Below are 20,532 nucleotides of genomic sequence, written 5' to 3'. Positions count from 1 at the left end.
CAATCTTACCAGCTTCTGCCATCATCTTAAAAAGGTCTTTTGCTTTTGTCTTTGGGTTGATATGCACATGTCGGACCAAAGCACATTCATCTCTGGGACACATAACCCATCTCCTTCCTGAGCTTTATGATGGCATCTTGTTTGTACTTGTGACGCGCCCCCTGGGCCTGAGTTGTGCAGGGGAACCCGGAACCGGGCCTGTTGTAGAATGCTGGGGGTTGTAGTCTCCGTGTGGCGGTGACCCGGTCCGTGCCCAGGGTGGTCAAACCAGTGGCAGTCTTAAGTACTAACAAATGTCCGACTACACCACCCGTGGATTGCGGTCAGTGGGGACCGCCGCTGCGCTGCAGACCGCTGAGGCTGATGTTGTTTGCGCAGCTGAGTATGGGATGACTCCCCACGGGAGAAGTATTGCCTCAGGGCAGCTAATGTGGATGATGGTGGTGATGGTGTGAGTGTCCCAGTACTGATGGTGCTGGTGCGGCGAGGAACCACAGAGACGTGCAGTTGCAGTTTTCAATGCTTTACTCACAGTTCTTTATCAGGTCACTTGTGCGCAGTTAGGACCGCCCGAGTCATGCTGCGTCCACCAGGTGAGGGACTCGGTCAACTCCCAGGCAATTCCGGAGTGTGGTTCAGAGCTCCCTTCTCTTTCCTTTCTCTGGCCGTCCCCACCAGTGACCCACCTTTGTCCAGCTTCCTCGGGCCTTCTGTTGGCGAAACCTCTCTCCGGTTTCCCTGACCCTATACGGTATGCCTTTCTGGTGGATGTAGTCAGGGGTCGCACCAAGATGTGGTAACAACCTCCGGTCTTTGGCTGAGGAATCTGTTGCCTCCACCAATTTGGGTTCCGGTACCCTGTTCTGCCAACCCTTCACCCTGTATCTCCTCTGGGCATATGGGGTTCCTTCTGTCCTCGTGTCTCTGGGCCTTTCTCTGTGTTCCTTGCTTCCTTTCTCCTCTGTTCCAGTTCCTTTCCTACTTTCCTTTCTGTTCCTTCTTCTCTCTCTCTCTCTCAGGCTCCAGCCTCCTGACAAGGCCTGCCTGCAGAGCAGAGCCCATGCAGGGGCTCTGCTTCCTGTCTTCTCCTCAGACTGTCTCCACTGAACTGAACTGGACTGAACACTGATCTAAGATGGTGCCCACCTTTTATACCTCCTTCTGACACCCGAGCCCAGGTGACTAGCAACCAATGGGCTCCTACCTATGCCCAAAGACCCACCCCTATCTGCTCCTACACCACTGGGTTTTCCTTTCCCCGCCCCACTCCAGCCAGGGACAGAAGCTGTCGTGCCTGCACTTCTGTGGGAGCACCGTTGAGCTGTCCCTCGGAAATGGGGTGTGTGTGGTGCATGCAGCTAAACGAGTCCTGGTCCACACTCCATCCTTACCCGGGAGTGGAATATCACACCTCTGGTCTGAGGTGCAATACCCCTGTAGCAGCCGAGCCCTCGGGGTGCTACACTTGCATATAATTGTTTGTACAGGTGAACTAGGCACCTTCAGGTATCTTGAAATTGCACCCAATTCCACAATTCTTTTCTTGATATCTTGGCTGATTTCTTTAGACTTTCCCATGATACTACACAAAGAAGTTGTGTGTTTCATGTGCGCATTAAAATACATCCACGGGTGTGTCTGTAATTAACTCAGATGTTGTCAAAAAAAATATCAGAAGCTTCCAAACACATGATATATGGGCAGCCCAGAATTGTTTAAAGGCATAGTAGTCTTAGTGTATGTAAACTTTTGACTTTGCAGTAAGTAATAAAAATGTCTTAAAACATTCTCTCTCTCATTATTCTGGCATTTGGCAAATATTAAAAATTATGGTAATACTAATTGACCTAAAACCAGAAAGGTTTATTCGGATTTCATGTCAGATTTTGAGAAAAACATGCATATGTGTCTTTTTATATAGTGTATGTAAACTTCTGCTTTCAACTGTACATAGGCTCTAATGGCTGAACCTGGCAAAACCTAACATGGTCATGTCACTCCATTTCATAACTAACATATTCCAGGTATTAACTGTTTCTCAGAAAGAAGAAGCTTCTTCACTGTCTATGCCTAAATATTCTACAAATACATTAAATAAACAGTGCTCAAAATGTTTAATGTTCTGTGGGTGTTTTTTGGGATCCTAGGAGGTAGAAATGCATTGTCCATGATGAAAATTGAAAACTTCTTCTCAGACAATGCCCTTCCCCAATGGCAAAGATGGACTGGAATAATATCTTCCTTTTCCACCTCCAGTTGGGTTAACTGTTGGGATCTATTTCACATTTTGACTCTGCCTACAAAAAATCCTAAAAACACCCTGCTGAAAGACTATTGGAACATCGAAGTTGTGAAATAATTTTGTGAAGCCATAAAGCTAAAATAATATCCATCCACACCACAAACACTTGACATGGCAATCTGAAAATGTCCTGTTCTTAAACATTAGAAATACAAGGAAATAAAATAAAAGGAAGAAAATCTTCATGGGACTCTCAGAAAAATGGCGGTTCTGGACATCATACAATACATCATAACATACATACATTCTTCCAGCTTTCAGTGATCTACCTTTCTAACATTACAGTATTTAGTATTAAAATTGAAGATAGTACCAAGCAGTGAAAGATGAACTCTTGTTGTTTTTATAGGGATAGCTTTGACTAATACAGTGTCCATTTTAGGACATGATCAGATATCAAAGACAATGATGTCAGTTTGAGGCTAAATACCTTGTCTGAGAACTGATTTTGACAAGTGACTTTGACAAGTGACTTTGACAAGTGACTTTTACAACTGCAATAATAAAAAAATATTACTGTCTGCTGATGGAACTTGAACCCAAAGCTCTATGTCTAGAGAAGCCAGTGCACTAACTATTGAGCTATAAACTCAGCTGAATAAATCTAGGCATTTTATTTGGTTATGTGATTTGCAGTGCAAACATATCTGAAACTCATTGGGACTTTCACAAATACTTCCTCCAAGCCAAATTGAAATGATGTGTGATTTTGATATGTGAGTCTGATATGTGACTTTCTTCAAACATCAGAATCATAATGACTTTTAGTCACCCTGAGTATTTTCATGGTTGATCTCATAAGACAAGAAAAGCTACTGGTCACTATCACTTGACCCTATGGATGAATGGTAAGGTTTCAGGTTCACAGCATAGAGCTTTCAGGTTCAAATCCCTAGAGCAGAAGATTTTTTTTTGTAAATTATGCTGGAAAAGTCACTTATCAAAGATACTTAACAAAGTCACTTATCACTTATTGAGTTTATAGCTCAATGGTTAGTGCACTGGCTTCTAAACATAGAGTTTTGGGTTCAAGTCCCATCAGCAAACAGTGACTTTTTTTTTATTATTATTACAGTTGTAAAAGTCACTTATCAAAGTCACATATCAAAGTCACTTACCAAAGTCAGATGTCAAAGTTACTTATCAAAGCCACTTATCAAAGTCACATATCAAAGTCACTTATCAAAATCAGTTCTCAGACAGGGTATTTAGCTTCAAACTGACATCATTCTGATGTTTGACTTTGATTTCTGATCATGTCCTAAAATGGACACTGTAGACTAAGGAATGTGGATAACCTCAAGCTCTTAATCAGATATGATAACAATTTCTCAGCTGAAAATGATCTTCCATGGTCAGGTTTTGTACTCGATACTCTGTTTAGCACAGAATGAGGTTCTTCTTGGCTTTCACCCTATAACCTCTGTATAAGCATATGGTCTTTGCTGCTGATGCCACACTGTTTTGGACAGGGGTGCCAAGGGCCCATCAGTGACATTGATTCTGGGTGTCCGCTGATCAGCTACATACAATATTACTTGACACTTGTTCATAAATTTGTATATGTTACTATATGTAATAATAAACTGGGTAATTCGTTAAATTAATGATAGGATGCTGCCATTGTCTGTACATGATTCATCAAGTGTTCTATGCCAGAAACTGTTCATGTGGGAGGGTGGCGGGGCCACTCCTGCATAGGGACTCACACCAGAATTCACATGTTCCTCTGTGGACTAATCTGAGTCTACCTTTTCAATCCTCCCCAGATTTGTCTGCAGAGTAGACTCTGAACAAAATTAAACTAGCCAATGTAAAAACCATAGAATCAACCAGGGTAGACTGAGAACCAAAAACGGTAAAGGATAGGCAGTTCAGAGTTCAAGAGCTGAGACAGAATGAACAGAGACTAGTGAGACAGTCCTAAATCAAACCAGGATGTGCAACCATGGGTTAATCCAGAAGAATAATCAGGAATATAGCCAGGTCACAGCAGCGGAATAATAATCCAATTTGTGTACCACCATATTAGAGAAAATACAAAAGGCGGCACAGAGATTAGGAGTTAAATTGAAACTCTAAAAAAACACTGGACACACACTGAGATTGGTCCACTGAACGGCTCCATAAATTGACTGCTGAGTCAGATGTTTGGATTGATCTGAAGTGTTGCCTGTCAATGTGTATGTTATAGGCAGCATGTCTGCCATTGTTGCTGAAAAGACAGAAATTATGACATCATTAAAAAAGGATTAATTTCTCGATGACGTGGGGAAAAGGGAGTTATGACTGATGCCCAGTGGTAGACTTACGAATATGGAGCATGAAAAGAAATACAAACTAAGAAGCTGTGTCTATAGCTGGGAAAGTTGGATTTTGGTTATATTATAACACATTTTAAGGTCAGAACCGGCAGAGGTAACTGAAGTTAATGTACTTGGGCAGACAGGAATTTAAGGTCAGTTGTCTAAAGGGTGATTACGATCCATATTGATCTTTCCCTACAAATCTACAAGAGCTGTGCCATGGTGGCCATGGTGACTTTAACATTGATGGTCTATCCTTAGGATAGGTCATTAATATCTGATCGGCGGAAGCCCTTGTCGATCAGCTGTCAATGGAACCGTTGCCGCGGCTGGGTACTACACATCAACACATCATCCCCCTATTGATTTGAATGGGTGGTGGAAGTGCAGTACCCGGCAGTGGCCACTATTCAGTTGACGGAGCTGTGCAGCTCTGCAACTGAGCAGCTCCCGCCACCGACGACCCCGGGAACAGCTGATCGGTGGGCGTGCTGGGTGTCGCATATCCACAAATGGACATTGATGACCTATCCTAAAGATAGGCCAATAATGTTAAAATCCTGGACAACCCCTTTAAGGGTTCTATCTGCATTTAGTGCTTCCTCTTACGGTCCAATATAGTAGAAGCATGTTTATGCAGATTTTCTCTGATGGTAAAAAACTATAAGCTCTACTGGAGCAGGGGCAGACATGAATGAAAAATTAGTAGATAATTGGAAAGCATTGAATAATATTTTACAGCATACAATTAAAATCAAATAATGAGTTTTACAATAAGAATTATCATCATGTAAAAAGCTTACACAAACAGAACATATTGGCCTTAAAATGCTTGCAAATACATATTTCCACAGTAGAAGTGGGTCTATGCCAAATATTTATCAGCACTTCATTATTCTTTTATTTACTGGTTACAATCTGCATGATTCCTATCCTTAGCAAGAATTGTCACCAATCTAGCTGAAACACTAACTGTATGTTATTAATGTAAAATTATACCCCTCTCAAAATCCTCCACTATACTTACTTTAATATGGTGTAAAGCATAGCGCATTTAAGGGTTTATTAATGGTTTCTGAAATCTTCCTAAAGAGGTGAACGCAGCAAAAAAATATATATACATAGTATTATAGTACAGTAAGATATATATATTTCTACACTGCACATACAGTATATTTATGTAATATATATGATCATTTTATTATTGAACAACTACAGTGCTGGTGGTCAATCTAAAATGTTAAGAAACCTGAATATTTAAGAAAGTAAATGGGAGGTTTTGTCTTTCTTAGGAGAATATCTTTGTATGCACTATTGTTATGCAACTAAATGAAAAACGTACATTTTCCCATTCCGGCTCTCATTAGCCACATTAGAGGGAATATACCACTCATCCAGATAATAGGGGGGTGAGGAAGGAGACATCATAAAGGATCCCAGAAGGAGGGAGGGGTACTGCAATCAGTGGCACTTTCCTTAATTAGTGTAGTGCCATCCAATTGCAACAAAACTTTTGATAGTTCTGTGATCGCTTCCCAATATCTTAGTAATTTCAAGAGTCCTGCATCGCTCTGTAAGACTTGTAACAATTTTTGTCTTTTCAGAGTCACTTAAGTCTCTGTTTTATTTCATTTTGTCTGAGGAAAATAAGCTGCCTAATAATTTTGCACACCTTGATAAAGGGCGTTGTATCCTTCGACTGCACCCTCCCTTATTACACAAATACACATCACCTGATCTGCTTCATCCAATAAGCATTCAAGTTCATACAGCTTGAAATTGGAAAATCTTCATAAAAATGACAATATTGGGACAATACGTGCCTAATAATTGTGAATGCAGTATTTCTACATGTGTTTCAGGATTCCTGTTGTCCTTCTACAGTTTGACCACTAGTGGCTGCTATTGTTCTACTTAATAATTGTGCTTCAATTTCACTCCTTACCACTGGAGGTTGCTGTTGTGTTCCGCAAATGCCCTTTACTAAGATAGCAGATTCTGAACCTGTGGAAGCCATCTTGTTTCCTGTTTGGGCCTACTTAAAGTCACATGGATCTTTCACTCATTGCTTGAGTATTGTGTCTAGCTGTTAGTCAAGTTCCAGTTTCCAGCTCCTGAAATTTCTTACCCAGACTGTTCTCATTAACGTGTAGAATCCAATAATTAAGATATCTAATTTATTTTTTTTACAGAACGCATAGACTTTATATGTTTTACCATGTTGTAACATCTAGATACATTATATTTGTATGGAATGCTGGTGAATAGACTTTTTCCCAAGACTCTAATAAATTATCAGAAATAATGCGAACAATTGGTCAACAATCGTGAAATATTCTACTTTGGTTAGTCTAAAGGCTAGGCTTAAATGGTAGAATTATTTGTAGATAATGGTAATTATCAGCATCCATTGGGACTAACGAATTCTTCTATGACCCCCCCAACTCTTTTGATACTGCGTTTTTCAATCATTTCTATTAGATATTACAGAATCAATGAAAGATTAATTCTAACTCTATGGTTACGTCAGTTGCAATAAAATCTAGTAGGTATGGGGTTAAACAGTTTCTTCTGTTAGAGACATCGTAAGAGGTTTATGAATGTCTGGTGAAATAGAGGATGAAAGGATAAGGTAGGAATCAGATGTGAATTGTTTCAAGAGGACCCATAATAACCAATACATCAGTTTTTTCTGTGCTGTGTTACAGATTCCACTGGGATCCAGATACAGCAGAATTACTACAAATAAGCAGTGTGCGCAGCAAACCACAGCTGCTTCCACCGACGATTAAAATAATTCCGTATTTCAGACATGTTTTTAGGTTGTTTAACCACATCCAGTAATTTTGTTTTATCTTTTCAAACGGGCTGTCTCTTTCATTATTTCCTCCTTTCTCTTTCGTTTCACCTCCCCTTCATGTCATGCCTTTGTATTTAGTTAAATGCAGATAAAGTACATTTTGTCCTAGTTAGACAATCCATCTTTGTTTCCTGAACTCACGGACCATATTAGATGCTTGACTTTTATGTATGAATTGCTGATTCTATTACATATACACTTCACTGTGGAAGACAATAACAAATCCATCTACCCTCCCCATAAACAGGGCGAATGGTGGAATATAAAAAAGTGTTGTTCCCTACATATGATGACTTAATAAATTGAAGAAGCACTACCATCAGAATTGTTATGATGGCACTGTGTACTTACATTTGCTCATCCTGCCTTTCTACCCAGTTAATTCTTCTGTTTTCCATTAGGTCTATGACATCATGTGATTGAAAAAAGACTAGCTGAATCCTTCTAAGCCCTATGTGGAAACAGGAAATCTCTTTTTCTTGCATGAGTCATCACTAGAACTACAATTCTACTCACTGCAAAGTCCCTGGCGGGAGAGAGGAGCAGAGCAGCTGGGTCAGTGTTATGATTGTGTAACAACTCACATGGGAAAATAAGTAAAACACTAGAAACTGCAACTGACCCAGTCGGTTCCTGTACAGACTAGAGATTCTGGCCCCGCAGTCCCTAGGGGTTCCTACATGGGCTCTAATAGCCCTAACAACAGACTAAACGATGGCAGCTCAGACCTATGCTGCCTGAAAGGCCATCGAGTGCTGCACGTTCCTCCAAAAGAACTGGAGAACAGAACAGAGTGCAGTTTACCTACAGAAGGGAAGGTGTATTGAGATAGGAAGAGAACCCAAAGTGAATTGAAACAAACCACAAAATGCTCTTTGGCAGATACAAGGATTGATTGGTTCTTCTTCCACTAGCCTTAAAGAGTCAGAAGATAGCTTCCAAATATTGCACAAACTTTTAAAGCTAGTGGAAGATGAACCAGTCATCGCCAGTGTCAACGTCTTCCAGATTCTGAAAATCAACATTTAGGGAAGAGGCAATTTGACATTGGGCACCAACTTTTGCCAGACTGGAGGTGATGGAAGGGCTATATAACAGTACAAATTCCCCATATAACTACCAATGTTGTAGTTGCCATTAATGATAAAAAATAGTTTTAGTGTGGCTGTAGGATCAAATTAGGGTCTGATTAACCCTACTAAGCTATTAACTTAGAGAAACAATATAGGGTTTGATATGTTCATGCCACTACTGAGTTCCCCTTCCTCTAAGTCATTTTTTAATTTGTAGTAAAACTGCAGGGTCGACCTAATGTCCTTTTTCCATATTAAGATAAATATTTTTTAAATGAAAACTACATTGATTTCCCATTAATCAGGAATATATTTGGATAATAAAGCAAGTTTTAAAGCAGATGCAGTATATAATTTGTAACAAGATTGACCTAGAATGCTGTTTATTTGTTGTGCCAAATGTTGCTTGGCATAGGCTAAGTACAACCCGTCAAAACTAAATGCCAAAATCCTGTGTAAATTAAGGCAATATGTGCTCTCTCATAGAAACAACAAGAAGAAATGATTCAATAAGGGTTAAGGTAAATATTAACTACCAAGGCATTCCTTAAAATAAGGCAGATGGACGTCACAGAGGGAGGTCCACCATTTAGGACCCCTTTTTATGACAAAAAGTAAAGAATGCTCTGTAAATTGAGACATCCTTGTGTCACACGAACATTCATTCATTCAAATAGCTTCCATGAATTACTACATTCCTCACACAAAGACTAATGCAGGAAATAGGAAATGGATTTTAAGGGGAACTGGCAATTTTTAATGCACTTTTTTATAAAAATGACTTTACTTCTTAATTTCAAATTCCCAAAATAAGTCAGTGACAGAACATCTAGTTTCCGAGCCTGTTATCAACGATTTACATGGCTGTTTTATAGTTACTATTGCAGTCCATGAAAAGTTTATTAAGAGTGGAACTTTACAATCCCCATTACAAAGTCCTCATTTCATGTGTTGCAATTCTTATTTTTCAATCACTAATGGCATATCATTTTGTTTATAATTATTCTAATATTTTAACTTGTGCTCTCTGTGTGGTCAAATCTGAGGAGGCAAAATTACAGAAGAAGGCTGGGAAAAGGGAGAGGGCTGCAGCCTGAGACCCTTATCTCATACTGCCTCAGATTTCAGAGATCAGCAGGATGTCAGCCCATAAAGTAGGACTGTATTATCCAACACTAGCTACATATGTTGGGGATTACAGCCTCAAAAACTAAATGGGAATAATAGTTGCAGTCCAGCACCAATTAAAAAAAAATATATACAGTATGTATTATTTTATTTCCATCTCAGTTAAAAAAAATTACATGAAAACACGGAATTCAGAACACATGACCACTTACACGTTTTGAACTCCCACCAGTTCTTAATCATAGCATTGCTCTGAATCTGGTCCAAATAATATATAGTCTAAAAAGCCCAGGAAATAAGTTATTAGATTTTAATGTAAAATAGTGATCTCCAATAGTTTAAAGGAGTTGTCCACTATTAGGACAACCCCTTCTTGAAGTAAATGAACATGAAGAGGAAGTCTGGGATCAGCTGCAGCCCTGGCTTCCTCTTCATGTTCAGCTTGTACGAAGGCGGGGCCAGTGATGCCAGCGCTGATTGGGCGCCAGGCATCACGTGTCATTCCACCACATCACAGCTCCGGGACCGCGAGAGCCGACACTGCTGGAACAGAGCCAGCAAGGGAGGTGATTATAGGTTTTTTTATTTTATCGGGGCCGAGCATTTAGTTCAAGAAGGGATTGTCCTAGTAGTGGACAACCCATTTAAGATTGTGATTTTTACTTGGTTCATTGATTATAATTAGTTTTATGATTCCAAACATAAGAGAGGAGGGGGAGAGGTTTCAGACCTGACGTTCTTCCTGGGCTGCGTTGTCTGCAACTATTATTCCTATTTTTCTTCTGTCTATTCTTATGTGTTTCTTCACTTACCATGAGCTGAATGTCATTTTCAATGTTGTGCTTACAACAAGAGATGAGCGAACATGTTTGGAAAACGTTCTGTAATTTCAAATTCGGCACGAACATTGCAGATTCGGACTCGTGATCCGTTTCTACTCAAAATCGGCAAAATTTAGCCAAAGTGCAGTAAATGATTGCGTTTCCACCAGTATATTTTTTAGGACTTTGGCTAGGATAGTGGTGCTAGTGGTGCTATATGATGAGTGGGGGGCGTGTTTGATGAGGGGAGGGTGTGGGGAGAGGTGAGAGAAGAGGAAAACTGTGATTCTTAATTTTTAATTAATTTTTTCTTAATTTAATGTGTGGAGATTCTGGCAGCCAATCAGGGCCAAGGAACCATTCACAACGTCCAGACACAAGGACTTGCGTCATTTGCTGCTGAAGTCAAATGTCCCGCTCCATATAAAGAGTGGACATGTTGTTTTGGCACCATTTTGACAGTGTAACAGAGCAGAGAGGCTGCTCCTGGATAGTGAGAGAGTGAGATAGCTAGCTAGGTAGTTGCTTGTAAGTCAGATAGTTTAGATAGATAGGATCCAGTGTGGCTGTGAAATCAACCTTTCAGCAGATCAATCGTTTTTGATAATAGTGTGGCCCAGAGACACCAGGCCACATTTTAGCATAGAACTCTGCTGTGCTGATATAGTGCTCCATGCACAAGTACACCTTTGAAACTTTAATTTTTTAAGCTAATACCGTGGTCCTGAAACAAAGCCATATCTGAGCTTGTAACTGTTTTGTGCTGAGATTTTGCTCCATCCAGGTCTCCACAGTAGAAAATCAAATTTTTTTTACATGCATGAACCAGCACATGCGCAATCAACGTTCCTTAGTCTGGGAATCTTACTGTGATAAAATGCGGACTAGCGGGCCTCACCAACCACCGTCCGCCCCATCAACCGAATCTGCTTTTGGAAAGGCAGCATTTCCGTGGCCAACAGATTGGAGATGGTGTAGTTCAAGCTCTTAGCTTTGGCATGTGAAGGATGAAACAAGCCTTGGGAATTCCAAGATTTGTGGAGCAGCCCCTTCCCTGCCTGCCCCCACAGCCACCAAAATCACCCAGTGTCCAGTCAGCGAGATGTAACGCCCCTGGCCATGCTTACTCGTCCAGGAGTCTGTGGTGAAATGCACCCTGGCAGAAATAGACTTAGTCAAGGAATGGGTGATGTTGTCTGCAACATGCTGGTGTAGTGCAGGCACAGCTTTCTTAGAGGAGTAATGGCGACTGGGCAACTGGTACTGGTTGACTGCGACGGCCATCAGCTTTCGGAAACCGTCTGTATCTACCAGGCGGAAAGGCAGCATTTCCGTAGCTAACAGATTGGAGATGGTGGAGTTCAACCTCTTAGCTTTGTCATGTGCAGGATGAAACCATCTTTTGCGTGACCACAACTGCAGGACCGAGGGCTGGCAGCTGTGCTGAGAAAATGTAGAGTAGGGTGAACACGACAAACTGCTGGACTGTGAATGAGGTGCAGGCGGAGATGTTACAGTGGATTGAGATGTGGAGATTCCTGGTTGGATCTCCATCTGGTGGGTTGGCTGTAGTGGAAGGTGTGTCAGTCCCCATTATACAGTTTCTACTCTGGTGAAATTTATGTCACTTTAGTGGTGTATGGCCCTATTTTTTGGAAATGTGGAGACTCCTGGTTGGGTCTCCACTTAGTGTGTTTCCTGTAGTGGAAGGTGTGTTAGTCCCCATGATATGATTTCTACTCTGGTGAAATTTATCCCACTTTAGTGGTGTATGGCCCTAATTTTGGAATGTGGAGACTCCTGGTTGGGTCTCCATCTGGTGTGTTTCATGTAGTGGAAGGTGTGTCAGTCCCCGTTATACAATTTCTACTCTGGTGAAATTTATGCCACTTTAGTGGTGTATTGCAATAATTTTTTGAAATGTGGAGCCTCCAAGTTGGGTCTCCTTCATGTGTGTTGCCTGTAGCAGTAGGGCTCCCAGACCAGCAGGCCTGCACTTTCAGTCAACTACCTGTGTTGCTATCCTTAAATTTTTCTACCACTAATAGTCTATGAAACTGTTGTTTGTGCCACCTGAGTGCGGCTGAGCAGAAAAGCAGCTTGAGCTGTTGCATAAGGTATCAGGGCTCTCAGCACAGCAGGTGTACATCGATCCTTCACCCACCTCATCTTACTTTGAAGTTCAAATCAAAGCTGTAAATGCTGGCCCAGATCCTGATGCCTCACACATGGCTCATGGCTGACTACTGCTGTGCCATTATAAAATTTCAACTGTGGGTCTATTGATGCCACTTTTCCTCATGTCTGCCCCTAATTTGAGCTGTTTTGGCAGCTTTTGGGCTCCTTTGAAGGTGTTGTCTATGCGTTTGGTTTCGCCTCCCATTGAATACAATGGGATTCGGATATGTTCGACAAACCGTTCAACGAACTGTTCAGAGATCATCGGGAAATTCGTCGATCAGAACCGAATTGAACCTTGAAAGGTTTGCTCATCTCTACTTACAACAACTAAATGCCAGGTCTAACCAATATAAGAAGATAACTGGGGTAAAACATTTAGAAAGTAAGTGTTTTCATTTTTATGCCATAAATCAATAGTACATGTGAATATAAGCCTCTGAATTATATCTTATCAGAGATTTTTGCTTCTTTCACCTCCTGGACTGATCTCAATTTAAGGATAGATTTGTATTCAGTGAAGACAGATTTTCTCATTACTGAGATAGGAGATGGCAGTTTGTTCTTTAAAAATTCTATGAAGAAGGTAGGAACTAGAGGCAGATACAGAGATTCTACTGCAAGTTCTCCTGAAACAACAGTTACAGCTCTCCATAGAACTTTATGAGCACCCACTGTCATCTCCTATCTCAGTAATGGGAAAATTTGTATTCACCGAAGACAGATTTTATCTATGAATTGAGAATTTTGAGAATGAATGATCAGTCCAAGAGGACAAAGAAGCAGATTTCTCTAATATGATATAATAGAAGATTTCCTATTTTCACATGTACTATTGATTTATTGAAAAAAAATTAAAACAGTTATTCTTTAATAAATCAGCCACACTTGCAGGTCTTGAAGGATAGGTCCTCTTTTTGCTAATAAAAATAGAGGGATAGATATTTTTGTTAGAAAAATGGTGAGGAATCTTCATACAGTGTTTATACTGAAGTTCTGTTTTTAGGCAGTTATCTATACTACGGCCATGTACCCAGGTGTAAAATATGCTCTATATATTGACGCACAAAGGTTATAGCCAAACCTTTCATTGAGTGTTTTGAAGGGAACAACTGTCCACTACTTTTGATTCTCCTTTTCGATGATTTTAAGAAAAGGATTAAGACTAGTTTATGATTATATTATTGACGATGATGTATTTACACCTTCATCCATATACCTGACCCAAAATTGAACTCAATGCTTGCAATCATCAATTCATCATAAAGAGTATAGTTTACAAAGGATTTCCTCGCACTGTACAAGAAACCAATCTGACATTTGTCTTCTTGACTGAGGTCCTTGAGGATTGCACTTGAGAGACACTTCTATTAATGCATTACAGTCTTCTCCATCATTCATGGTAGTCGGTGTGTACAATAAATGACTCCCACGCCGTACAGCGTATTTATAAGGAAGACTAACTGTCTCATTGGAAACACTGATTATCATCCTGCTCTCCAGCAATTGCCAAGATATGAGAATGGAATAAAAAAATGGGCTGTTTTCCAAAATAATGTTATGCTTTGTAAAATGTCCATGTAAGCTCATCATTACATCTACTTGTTGACCAGAGAAAGCTAGAGCTAAAGTTCCAACCGGGCTGGTGGCCAGCACTGCACACTTAGGTAACAGTACGATCTGCCAGCATACCTTGTATTGCTAATTAGCTTTGGAAGCACATCAAGGCCAACGCTACAGTCTCATAAATAAGAAAAGGAAAGAACAGCTGGCAACATCCAAATGGGATTGAATGTTTATAATTGGATGCTAGAGTGCAGTCATTTGGAGCTAGACTATCTCCAGCATTCATACTGCTAATGCTGCCTCTAAAAATACAATTCCTATCATCCCCTTCTCTGCTTAATATGTTGGATATTAATATTCACTCAGGACTATTTTACCTTCCTTCATTTTATGGCTACACATAACATAACCTCACAACTTGTTTCTAACCTAGCAGCCTGAAAACTTGAACCCCCCGAGATACTCCACAAAATCCTTCAAAATGAATTCCCTAATTTATGTTCAGGTTTCATGTGTTTTCTGACTAATTAATTTATGGAATATCCGCAGTACATCTAAAAATATCTGATAGCCCTAATTTTAGGACCTTCAATCTTTCAGGAATCCTCTGTCCCTCTTTTCATGGCAAAGCAAAGAGTGCAGCCTGACCTAGACTGGAGACTAAATGGGGAAATGTCAATCCTTGTTCATAGTTGTCTCCTTGCATGTGTGGGGTTAATGGCATAAGGTAGAAACCATTCATAGCATTGAGGTATGTAAAAATTTGCTGCAGACATTACTGAAAAAATTGAAAATTCTGCATAAAAAGCACAAAAACAATGACGAATATTTTTATCAGTATGGTCATCCAAGTGGTATCCTGTGTTCGTATTTTACGTCTACTTTACAATCGTATTTATACATCTACATATTAAAATATGCATGTTCAAATATAGTTTCCTAAATTAATAGTAGCAATGTATCCATAAAAATCGGGTGCTAAACAGATGAACCATATGGGATTCAATTTTTTTTACACCTATATAGGCAAGTCTCATCCAAAATGCAGAAGAGTGCATGCAACTGTCATCTGAACAGCCATACTGAATCACATTGGTCAGAGCACTGTCCGATTATTACTTTGACAACACACGTCAGTATAATAAACTTGTCTGAACAAGAATTAAGGCGAAGTGGGTGAGAGAAGGTACAGATTTTTTTTTTATTTGATGGTGGGAGGCAAAAGAAAACCACACAGTCCAAATTAGTTTGATGCATTACTGTATGTCCATATCTTCCAGTCATCCCTGTAATGTGATTTTATTAAAGAGATGATAATTAAGAGATGGGAAAATATGAAAATTAAACTTTTCCCATCTCTTAGGGATGTAGGAGTTGTATGAATACTATTTTATGGAGTTGTCGTTAGTATGACTTTACAAGTCACGCTTTAATAATTTTTGTATTTACTTGTGACAAAACGTTTTAATTCTAGATGTGTTGAATTGATATGATCTTTTTTCATTATGCTTTATCCAGTTTTAGCGCAAGAAATAACCCATGTATTTAATCTCTACCGAATACTTAGCATTCCTTATCACATGTGTAACTAAAATGTGCTCTCATTAGACTAAAAACAATGGCAAAAATTTTCTTAATACCATACTTTCTGCAAATGGCCGCAGTCTTCATGCAAGAAGAGAAATAAAATCTAGAGCTAGCAAATACAAGCCTGCAAATGATTGATTTGCAGATTGTTACCTGGCCAATTATATGTACAGGCCCTGAATCCATAATACATATATTTAAGTAAAAAAATGTAAAATTGGAAACAAAAGTGGACACCCACTTTAAGGCTAATGTTATCTAATTCTATAGAATTTGTATACAGCAGATGACATAAGTATTGAACACGTCACCAATTTTCTAAGTAAATATATTTCTAAAGGTGCTATCGACATGAAAATCTCACCAGATGTCGGTAACAACCCATCCAATCCACACAAGCAAAGAAATGAAACCATAGATGTCCATAAATTAAGTTATGTGTAATATTACTAATAATGAGAAATGACACAGGGCAAAAGTTTTGAACACACTTACTGAAATACTGAAATTGTTGGTGATGATCACAGCTTCAAGACGCCTCCTGTATGGAGAAACTAGTTGCATGCTTGCTCAGGTGTGATTTTGGCCCATTCTTCCACACAAACACTCCTCACATCCTGAAGGTCCCGTGGGCTCCTTCTATGAACTCTGAGCTTTCGTTCCTTCCATACATTTTCTATTGGATTCAGGTCAGGTGATTGGCTCGGCCATTCTAGCAACTTTATTTTCTTTCTCTGAAACCAATTGAGAGCTTCCTTGGCTGTGTGTTTGTATCATTGTCTTGCTGAAATGTCCACCCTAATTTCATCTTCATCATTCTGGTAGATGGCAGATTTATATTAAGAATGTCTCGGTACATTTGTCCATTCATCCTTCCTTCAATTATATGAAGTTTTCCAGTGGTGCATGATGAAAAACAGCCCCTCACCATGATGTTCCCACCTCCAAACTTCACTGTTGGTATGGTGGTTTTGGGGTAATATGCAATGCCTTTTGGCCTACAAACATGGTGTGTATAATGGCATCCAAAGAGTTAAATTTTGGTCTCATCTGACCAAACTATATTCTCCCAGTATTTCACAGCCTTGTCTAAATGTTGTTGAGCAAACTTTAAAAGCTCCTTAACATGCTTTTTGTTTAGCAATGGAGTCTTGTGTGGTGAGCGCGCATACAGGCCAATGAGGTTGAGTGCATTACTGATTATTTTCCTTGAAACAATTGTACCTGCTAATTTCAGATCTATCTATAGCTCTTCACAAGTCATCTTTGGTTTTTGGACAACTCTTCTAATAATTCTTTTCCCTTCTCTGTCTGAAATCTAGCAGAAAGCACCTGGTAGTGGCCAGATTATGGTGAAATTTTCACTTGTTCGTTCCACTTCCAGATTATGGTCCCAACAGCGCTCACTGGAATCTTTAGTAGTTTAGAAATTCTTTGGTAACCAATGGCATCAGTTTGTTTTGGAATAATAATGTTGCGAAGATCTTGAGACAGCTCACTGGTTTTACCCATTATGTTATGTTTCTTGCCATGTACACATTACAAGGCTTATTATTGGAGGAAATATACTTAATATACATGATTGATCATACTATCGTGATCCAAAATTCATAGACTGTATAAATGACTATTTGCACCTAAATATCAAGGATGCATCCCTTTCTTTATATGACATTCTCCATTTCTCCTCTCATTTCACTTTACAATCTTCAAAAATGGACTCCTATTTTGATTAATCTAAAGTATTGGCAAATACAGAAGTTACCATTTTTATACCATACATAGTTTTTATACAATATACAACATACCAGTATGTGCCACAAAAAGTCATTTTGTGTTACAATATATAATTATGTGACAGAAATGATTCCATATGATACAATATATGGAATTTTGAAGGAAATTTGAACAACATTAAGGCCGCCTGAACTGACTGATAGCCGGCCCGAATGCTGAGCTGCTGTCAGTCAGTGCTGGGGACTATACATATCTCTTAGTGAAAAAGCGCCTTAATCATGTAACATATTATTAGTCTATTGATATTACAAGGATCTTTCATTTTCTCCTATTACAGGTTGTAATGTCACTATGAACAATGGCCCAGCTCTACTACAAAAAGGTGAATTACTCACCCTACAGAGATCGGATTCCACTACAGATTGTCCGGACAGAGGCAGAGTTGTCACTGGAGGAAAAGGCCTACCTCATTGCTGTGGAAAAGGGAGATTATGCCAGCGTCAAGCATGCCTTGGAGGAAGCCGAAATCTACTACAACATCAACATGAATTGCATGGATCCACTTGGCCGGAGCGCTCTTCTCATAGCCATAGAGAACGAAAACTTAGAGATCATGGAGCTTTTGCTCAGCCACAGTGTCTATGTGGGAGATGCTCTTTTGTATGCAATAAGGAAGGAAGTGGTGGGAGCTGTGGAGCTACTTCTAAGTTACAGAAGACCAAGTGGAGAAAAGCAGGTAGGTGAAAGTATCAAATCTGATGCAGAACTGTAAATTCAGTTTCTGTTTTAATGATTTCTTCTGACAATGATGATTGGAGGAAACATCGCTATTTTGCAAATTTGGTATCACATTTATTATATATGAAAAAAATCTCATTATGCTAAATATGTGCAGTATATCACAGAATATTTAGTGACAGTCTGAATGGGATAGAGATTTTTTGCAATATTTTCATTTCTTGGGAAGAATAATTTTTTTAAAATTTTTAAATATATTTTTGAAAGGGTTTTATTTCTTTTATTACTTTCACTTTGTTATTTTAACATTATAAATATATATCAACAAGGAAGAAAAAAAATATATATAAAGATTAAAAAGTTAACTTCTTGAGCTGGAAGTCAGAGGAAGTAGGGGAGGTAAGACAAGTTTGCGTTCAGTCATCTTAAATCAGTTGTTCGGGACTTTTATATTGATGGACTGTCCTTAAAATAGGTCATCAATATCTGATCAGTGGGGGTGTGACACACGACCCCCTTGACAATCAGCTGTTCCCGGTGCTGGCCGCAGACAAATGTGCTGAATTTCAGAGCTGCACAGTTGAGTCAGCTGTATAGTGGCAGTGGCTAGGTACTGCATATCCACCTCCCATTGATTTGAATAGGGGACAGATGTGTAGTACTCGGTCGCGGCCACTATTCCATTGATGGAGCTGTGCCGCTCCTCAACTCAGAACATCTGGCATTTGGAACAGCTGATTGGCAGAGGTGCCGGGTGTTGCACCCCTACTGATCAAATATTGATGACTTATACTAAGGATAGGCCATTAGTATGAAAGTCCCGGCCAATAAGCATTTTGTCTGCAGCAGATACTGTGAGGGAACTGTACCATTACATGGTGGCCCTTCATTGAATATATGGATGGTTCAAAAATACCAGAACTAGGGTCTTTCTAAGTAAGAACTCTCTATTTCGACTCATAGACAGTGGAGCCAAGTGAGGGGACTTTCCCTGTTTACATCCATATGGTCTGATAAGGTAAATGTTAGCTGTATTTAGTACATACAGAAATAAGAAGACACAGACTATGACTCCACTGTACTTTCATTTCTTACTCATGGGGTAAGGCCCCCTTCACACATCTTGATGATACCGTTACTGGAAAAAACAGTACCGGTATTATCAGTGTTGCGTTTCCGTGCACCATCCGTGTGTACGTGTGCGTCATCCGTGTGGAGTCCGTGTGCTTTCCTTATGCACTTACTGGAATAAAATACTTTGCAGAAAATAATGATTTTTATGTGTAAAAGGTTTGCAAACTTTGCAAAGACCATTTATAGATAAATAGATAGATAGATACACATCTAATTTGACAACACCAGGACACATTATAAAAATGGCACCTTTTAGTGCCTTGTAAGTTGATGTAATGTTACAGCTCTGAACCTAATAAATAAATAGATGAAAAAAAAAATTATGTGGGGTCTCCCATATTTTTTAATAGCCAGTAAAGGTAAAGCAGACAGCTGAGAGCAGATATTATTAGGCTGAGAAGGTCTATGGTTATTGGGCCCTTCCCAGCCTAAAAATACCAGCCCACAGCCTCCCTAGAAATGGCGCATCACATTAGATGCGCCAATTCTGGCACTTTGCCTCGTATCTTCCTGATGCCCTGGTGCATTGGCAAACGGGGTAATGGTAGTTGAGGTTGATCTCAGCTGTGAATTGTCCAAAAACATAGCTGACATCAAGGCCTAGTGTAAGTAATGGAGAGGTGTCTATCAGACACCCTTATTACTAACCCAGTACTGAAAAGAAAAAAAAACACACAAACAAGCACAAAAATACTTTATTTTAAAAAAAATCACTTCCTGACTGTTTCTCTGGTTCACCAATTTATAAAAAATGGAAACCTGAAAAACATAAAAAGAGAAAAATAAAAACAAGACACTGTACCTCATTCACCAATTTATTATAAAAAAAAAGTTCCCGAAGAGGTCCAACGCAGTCCAGCGCTTCGCACGACGTTCCCCTAATCCATCATCCAAAACCTATGGAGCCTCGTTCTAAAGCTCCATAGGTATGAGCAAGCAGCCACATACATTACGCTGCGCTCCCGGCAACTGTGAAGAGCAGTAACGTCACTGACATCACCGTTCATCAGAGTCGCCGGGTTACTATTGATGTGCATAGCTCTATAGGATAACAATATCCCAGTATTCAGGATCAGTAGATGCAGAACATGAGTACTGCCAC

The 20,532-nt window shown here is 39.6% G+C and overlaps 1 protein-coding gene across 3 annotated transcripts in view; it reads left to right on the top strand.

The window, feature by feature from the left end:
• Positions 1 to 20,532, top strand: part of TRPC5 (transient receptor potential cation channel subfamily C member 5) — a 538,378-nt gene that overhangs the window by 189,450 nt on the left and 328,396 nt on the right. For all 3 annotated transcript variants that reach the window (XM_073641140.1, XM_073641141.1, XM_073641139.1), the window contains one exon: positions 17,896 to 18,294. In XM_073641140.1, coding sequence (XP_073497241.1) covers positions 17,917 to 18,294 — 378 coding nt within the window. In that variant the 5' untranslated portion in view covers positions 17,896 to 17,916. The remainder of the gene's footprint in view (positions 1 to 17,895; positions 18,295 to 20,532) is intronic.

Source organism: Phyllobates terribilis, unplaced genomic scaffold (genome assembly GCF_046119375.1).
Source record: "Phyllobates terribilis strain yellow unplaced genomic scaffold, ASM4611937v1 Scaffold_7__3_contigs__length_470593459, whole genome shotgun sequence".
In the NCBI taxonomy this organism is placed as follows: Eukaryota; Metazoa; Chordata; class Amphibia; order Anura; family Dendrobatidae; genus Phyllobates; species Phyllobates terribilis.
Note: the sequence above shows the minus strand (reverse complement) of the source record. Positions and strands in the feature narration are given on the sequence as shown.